The 6,522-nt window shown below is 49.9% G+C and overlaps 1 protein-coding gene across 1 annotated transcript; it reads right to left on the minus strand.

The window, feature by feature from the left end:
- Positions 1 to 1,566: 1,566 nt before the first annotated feature.
- LOC100837209 (serine/threonine-protein kinase RIPK) lies at positions 1,567 to 6,097 on the minus strand. Its single transcript, XM_003558626.4, has 5 exons — positions 5,571 to 6,097; positions 4,480 to 4,615; positions 3,187 to 3,323; positions 2,488 to 2,611; positions 1,567 to 2,388 (listed from the first exon to the last, which is right to left on the minus strand). Exons 1-5 carry the CDS (start codon positions 6,030 to 6,032, stop codon positions 1,928 to 1,930), a joined length of 1,320 nt encoding a protein of 439 aa, XP_003558674.1. The 5' UTR covers positions 6,033 to 6,097; the 3' UTR covers positions 1,567 to 1,927.
- Between the last annotated feature and the right edge of the window lie 425 nt (positions 6,098 to 6,522).

Genomic DNA, 6,522 nt, shown 5'->3' on the forward strand with positions numbered 1-6,522 from the left:
GATGATTCTGGAATGTGCAGCTATGAGGACCCGGCGCTTTAGGTTGGAAAGAAAAAGGTACGGGTGCGTTTGGATTTGGGGTCGAGGCCAACCCGTGTCGAGCCAACCGACTCAAATCCTTTTTTGCAGTTGTTTGGTTGTGGGGGCCTAGTTAGCCTGGAACGAAAAAAGCCCAAAACGGTGGTCCGCGTGAGCCGGCCTCAAGCGGGGCGGCTTTCTCGCTCGCCCGTCTCTCCTCCCTTGGTGGCCGGCGGCGGCAGCAGCAATCGGTGAGGGCGGCAGCCGCCGCTGCGATGGGCGGAGGCCCCTGCTTCTGCGGTGGACCCCGACGGCGAGGGTGGCGGTGCCGGGTGCTGCTGTGAGGGGCGGCAGCAAGGGGGGCAGTGCCTGCTGCTACTGGGGGCGGGGGTGAGGAGGGCGGTGCCTGCTGCTGTGAGCTATAGGGATGAAACCGGATCGGATTTGGACGGATTGTACTCATACCGTATTCTATTCCGCATTTTTTATCTGATTCGGAAACGGTTCGGATTCGGGTTCGATGCGGAAACGGCTACGGAATATACCAAAATTTGTCGGAAACAGATACGGTACGGTAGCGGATCAATGCCGGACCGGAAACAGATAATTATGGACGGATAATACATGCATCTAATAATGGCACATAATTTAATATCTCAATATACAGCCGTAGGCACATAATTAAATATCTCAACATACTGACAGTAGTAAACAATTCATAGTGTATTCAAGATTACTAATTAAAGAAGTATATAGTTAGTGCCAAACAGAGTTACTGATTGTATCAACTACCAATTAGTTATACACTGCAAATCGTTACATTGTGTTGGGTGGGGCAGCGACCGATGAAGATAGATTGGCGGGCGATGGCTCAATCGCATGTTGGGGCAGCTGCGCCTGCACTAGTTGAGGACGTGACCTGTTCAAGATAGATCGGGGAGTTAAACCCTTGCGGGCGCCGTCGCGGCCGTGCGGGCGGCGGCTGCCAGCAGAGGTGGTTCGTGCGTGCGTGAATCCGGAATTACCGGAGTCTCATGTATGTGTAGGTCAGTGTTAGGTCAGTCCGTCAGTTTACCATGTACGTGGGCTATGGCCTGTGGTTTTATTTTTTTGATAATATGAAAACGGATAATATCCGTATTCTGTAGGCCGGATAATCCGATTTGGATTTCAGATAATCCGGTATCCACCGGATAACTTCACTACCGTATCTGATACCGTATCTGAATCAGATATCCGGTACCACGACCGGATATAATTTTTTCGTCCCATATCCGATCCGACCAGATTCGGAACCGGTCCGGCCGGAAATTATCCGATCCGTTTTCACCCATAGTGAGCGGTGGTGACGATGGGGCTGGCTCATGCAGATGCTGGGGCGCCGCCAGCCGCGGCTGCTGGCTGACGACGAAGGAGAGGCAAATTCGGTCTTCTCGGTGCCGTCGCGGCCTCGAGATTTTTACAGAAGATGGGCAGCAGATGGCCCTCGGATTCGGTCTTCTCGAGAGAAAGATGGACAGCCATGGTGGCAGAAGTGAAAGGGAGGCATCGCGGGGAAGAAGACCTTTGTTTTACTGAAGCAATTTCCTGACCAAACCTCGGTTGGCCCCGTCTTTTTAACGTTCCTAAAATCTGGTTGGGCCAACCCATTTTTTTCTAGGCACTAAACCAAACACACCACACCATAGATACGTTTGGTCGCCGAGCGGAGCGGAGCCGGCAGCAGTCGCAAGATTCCTCCGATTTCGCTGAGCGGAATGAGCCTGAAAATTGAACTGTACATTCACCTCACGGCCACTTCGCTCGCTGCCGCCGGAAAACCAAACACGGAGCACAATGGATCGCTCTGCTTGAATCCATCCAGAACGGCAACCAAACAGATCAGTGAACCCAGCATATGCTAATCCCATCACTCGCGCTCCACGACAACAGCTACGGCCGCGGCATCTTGAGACCTTCTCCTCTCGGCCCCTGACCGCCTCCTGCGCCGGCCTTCCTCCCTGCCCCCGGTGCCATTGTCGGGCGGCGCGACGTACACGAACGGACCCACAAGGCCGTCGTCCTCGAGCGCGAGGAGCGGCTCAAGGGCCTCGACGACGGCGGACATGTGGGGGCGGGACTTGGGGTTGAGGCTCACGCAGCGGTAGGCCACCGCGGCGGCCTTCTGGGCCGCCCTGCCGGCGTACTGGCCTGCCAGGTTCGGGTCCATGACGCGGTCCAGCCGGCGCGGGTCGTTGAGGTAGGGCCTGGCCCAGTCCACCAGGTTCTGCTCCCGCGGCGGCCGGCTCTTGTCCACCGACTTGCGCCCCGTCAGCAGCTCCAGCAGCACCACGCCGAACCCGTACACGTCGCTCTTCGCCGTCAGGTGCCCTGCAGACGAAACGGATGAACGTGTGTGTTAGCTACTGTAACTCTGAATCATTTGACAGTGATCAGATGAAATTGTTGGTGTTTCGTCAGTATATTTACCTGTCATGATGTACTCCGGCGCAGCGTAGCCCTGCGTGCCCATCACGCGTGTTGACACGTGCGTCTCGTCTTCTTCTGGCCCGTCTTTCGCTAGCCCGAAATCCGATAGCTTCGCTTTGTAATCCTGTGGATAATTCAAAAAACAAAAGTTAACACTGCTGCTGAACTACTCCCTGATTGAATTGACAAGGACGGATCTAGGCCAGAATGGGAGTATATCTGAATGAACCAAGCCAATCCAATGCACTTGGGATGCGGCTGTTCTGAGAGTCAGTGGGACAGACCGAACCAAACCAAACCCAAATGCACTCAAGCTTCCACTGCACTCCAACCACTCTGCTAATTGACAAACGGATGAATCGCTCAACATTCGTAGTAATAGCAATCATAAGAGTCGGTACGGATGAGTTGCAATAGTTGAAACTGAAGCCTGACTCAGTCTACTTCACAGGGCCGACTAGCTTAGCTCGTGGTCAAGGTTTGTTTGCCAGCAGTTGGCATTTTGGCCACCTGACAATTCCAACAGTTCAGTCACGGAGAATAAGCTACCGCCAAGTATATGAATAATCCAATCACTATACTTATTCAAACCAGCTCAGCGAAAATTAACCGGAGCTAAGTCTTGTACGTCTTTGGGAGACAGACAGACTGACTGAGGTAGGTGAAGGAAGGATCAACAAGATGAGATCAGGTACGTACCGAGTCTAGCAAGATGTTGGAGGTCTTGAAGTCCCGGTAGATGACTGGGTTCTCGGCTTCATGGAGAAACGCCAACCCTTTGGCGGCACCGATGGCGATCTTCAGACGTGTTGACCATGGCAACGACGCCGCGTATTCTGCATTGTACATCATCCACAAACGATTTTCTTAGTAATCAGATTCAGATAGATGTTACCATTAATCGTATTAGGGATCGATGGCCATGGCAAAAAAAGTTTTTTTAATTAATTAGCGCAGGTAAGTACTAGTAGTGGTTAGCAAAATATAGGGGTAACTAGCTTACTGTTTATCGCGTGTTCTTTCAGTTTCTAATGATGCCCTGTTGCTCTCATGGAAAAAAAAAAGCATGAAACGCATCTTGCCTGTTTTTCATTGTCCAAGCCTCCTCTTATGTGGTCGACGTACTTAATTCGCTATCTACTTTGCATAAAGATTAAAGCTCGGTGCTGATGCAGTCGACAGTCGACACCAAGAAGACATAGCACCAGGAGCGAAAAGGAAGAAGATATGGTGTGAATTATTATATATCAAAGTGGTTAAGAGAAAATGACCAGATGGAAATTATACCAGCAGGTAGCTAGCTAGAGAAAGAGAGTGATGGATCGATGATGTAACACCAGGAATGGACACCACAGCAACAAGTCCAAAAGGCAGTTTGAATTGAACCATGGAGAGGAAAACGGGAGGATTTAATTAACTGAAGGGTGTGGTGTAGAGCAAGGAACCAAACGAAGGATCAACTGAAGCCACTCCACCGAGGGAAGATATCTGTTCTAGGAGCTGCACCGGCCGCCGATCTGCCGTAAAACCGCAGGCTAGCTCCAGATTGAACGATTTGATGTACGTGTGTGACTCTTCTGGATGGAATCTCTTTTTAGCTTGATGGTGCAGCACAGGGAAAAGGATCGAGATTGACTGACAGCAATGTCTCGGGAATATCCCTTTCTTGTGGCCTCTGCCAGATTAACACTGTTCCCTGAATCTCTTCTTAACACGGGTAGGTATTTACTCCTTCCATTCCATAAAGATTTGCGTGACTTTTAACTAGCTCTAATTTAAAACCGTATCAATTTTTTTAGAACGGAGAGAGTAGTTTAAGTGTACTATACATAACCTCTTGATTTTATTTTGAAAGAATTCATAGAAGCTCTCTAACTGCAAGTATTCCAGTAGCTAGTTTTATGCGTTTGACCACATCACAAGTAATGTGTTTTTTATTTAAAAAATGTAAAATGGTTGAGTGGAAAATATTGAGATTTGATTTGTGCTTACTTTTGAAGAGATGTTTCTCCAGGCTGCCTCTGGTCATGAACTCGTAGACGAGAAGCCTGTGCTCATCCTCGTAGCAGTAACCGATCAGTTTAACGAGGTGAGGATTTCTCAATTGCCCCAGGAAGATGACTTCGGTCTGCATCGTGGCATTTACACATTTTTGTGCAGGTGATCAGTCGTCAGATGTGATTAAATATCTTAATTACACACAAGTTTAGTTTTGATTGATCAGCTGACAGATAAAAAACAAAGCCTTCCTTTCTTTTTTAGCTAAGCAAGCAAAGACTGTTTCATTGAATTGTCCTATGCATGCTATCAAGCATCCACATATGTGCAAGTGCAACTAAAACTCTCCCGAAAGATCAGTAGTAGTTCATTTTGTCGAGAGAATATGTCAACACCAAGGAAACTTCTACTTGTAAGAAAAGACTAGTGGTTTGGAATATTACGAAATCCACAGAAAATTGAAAATAGATACCATAGAGGTAGGTATGCACGAGACTGAAAATGCTATACAAGTCCACGATACTAATCAACTACAGTGAAAGGAACAGTTTTATTCCTTGTATAGTTGTGTTTTTTTTCACCTCATGATTAACATCCCGGTCTCAATTTTTTTTTAAACAGGCGCATTACAGAAAACTTGCAAGCACCTTACTGACCTATCGACGGTCACGGTAGCATATACATATTCATGCAGAAATAGCTTTCAACTTAAATTGAAAGCCTATATAACATGATAAAATTTACTACCAGTAGCTAACTCTGATGTGATCATCCAGAGAGTAGCTCAACTAACTTGGAACAAGCAAGTTTCATCGAATAAAGTACACACAATTCATTCATTACTTAGCCGTTCAGTTCCATAAAATTTCTCTCTTCGACAGGTACTAACTAGTTTAGCAAGAACATATAAAACTAATTACAGAGTCAAGGCTTGGAGATAGTCCGATTAATACTAACGTATATGCATGACACAACTCGAGTATACTAGTGCTAGCTGTAGTAATGAATGAACTGGACGCTACTACTGCAAGCAATTAGCTTTTGGTAATGATTGACGAATAGAGAAGTTAGCAGTGCACACATACCAGCCATTCGTTGTGTCCCTGGTTGCCCTCGAGGTCGAGCAGCTTGACGGCGACGGGCTGCGCGCGGAGGCCGGGCTTGACCTTCTCGTCGACGTAGCCCTTGTAGACTGGGCCGAACCCCCCTTCGCCGATGAAGTTGGTCATGGAGAAGTCCCTGGTCACGGCCCGGAGCTCCGCGATGGTGAAGACGTGCAGGTTGGAGCCCGCCAGCGATATCGACAGATCCTCCGGCGACACCATCCCGCCCAGGCTCAGGTCCGAGAACGACATCCGTCTGTGCAGCGAACGCCCGCCGCTCTTCTTCCCGCTGCCGCTGCCGCCCCCCGACGACGCCGCAACCTTCGTCTTCGTCTTCTTCTTCTTGTTGTTGTTCTTCTTCTTGGTGCTGCCGGCGGCGGCGGCGGCGGCCGCCGCGTGCGAGCTGAAGCAGCCGAACAGCGCGCTCCACGCCGGTCTGGCCATGGGCGCGTCCGCGGCGTGTGCGCGTCGATCTCGGCTTGTTTGCTTTAGCTACCAGCCGCTTTGGCCGTATCGGGGTATATATACACACGGGAACAGGTGGTGGTGCACTGGTGCTGGTGCCGGCGCCGGTCGATGCTCGCCTTAATTAACTGATCGCGTGGCGAGTTAATTAGTCATTAATCACTGCTCTTGCCTTGATTAATCCGTGCTAATTAATCAACGGCGGGGTTGGGTTCTGGCATGACGTGGCGGGGGGCAGCTGCGAGGGATGGACGGCTGGATGGCGTGCGGGGGGGAGGATTTTGACCTGGGCCGGGTCGTTGACACGGGAAACGGGGGGCCGCCGTCAGCTGGAAGAAACGGCTTCTCTGCACGGCGTTCTCACTCTCACGGGCGCACCTCCCGCGTCCGATCAGGCCCAGACGGTTCGGATGGAAGCAGAGTACGTCTACTTGTTGAATCCGTTTCAGATTTGACCCGACAAGAGGAA

The sequence above is a fragment of the Brachypodium distachyon genome, chromosome 1 (assembly GCF_000005505.3).
Source record: "Brachypodium distachyon strain Bd21 chromosome 1, Brachypodium_distachyon_v3.0, whole genome shotgun sequence".
In the NCBI taxonomy this organism is placed as follows: domain Eukaryota; kingdom Viridiplantae; phylum Streptophyta; class Magnoliopsida; order Poales; family Poaceae; genus Brachypodium; species Brachypodium distachyon.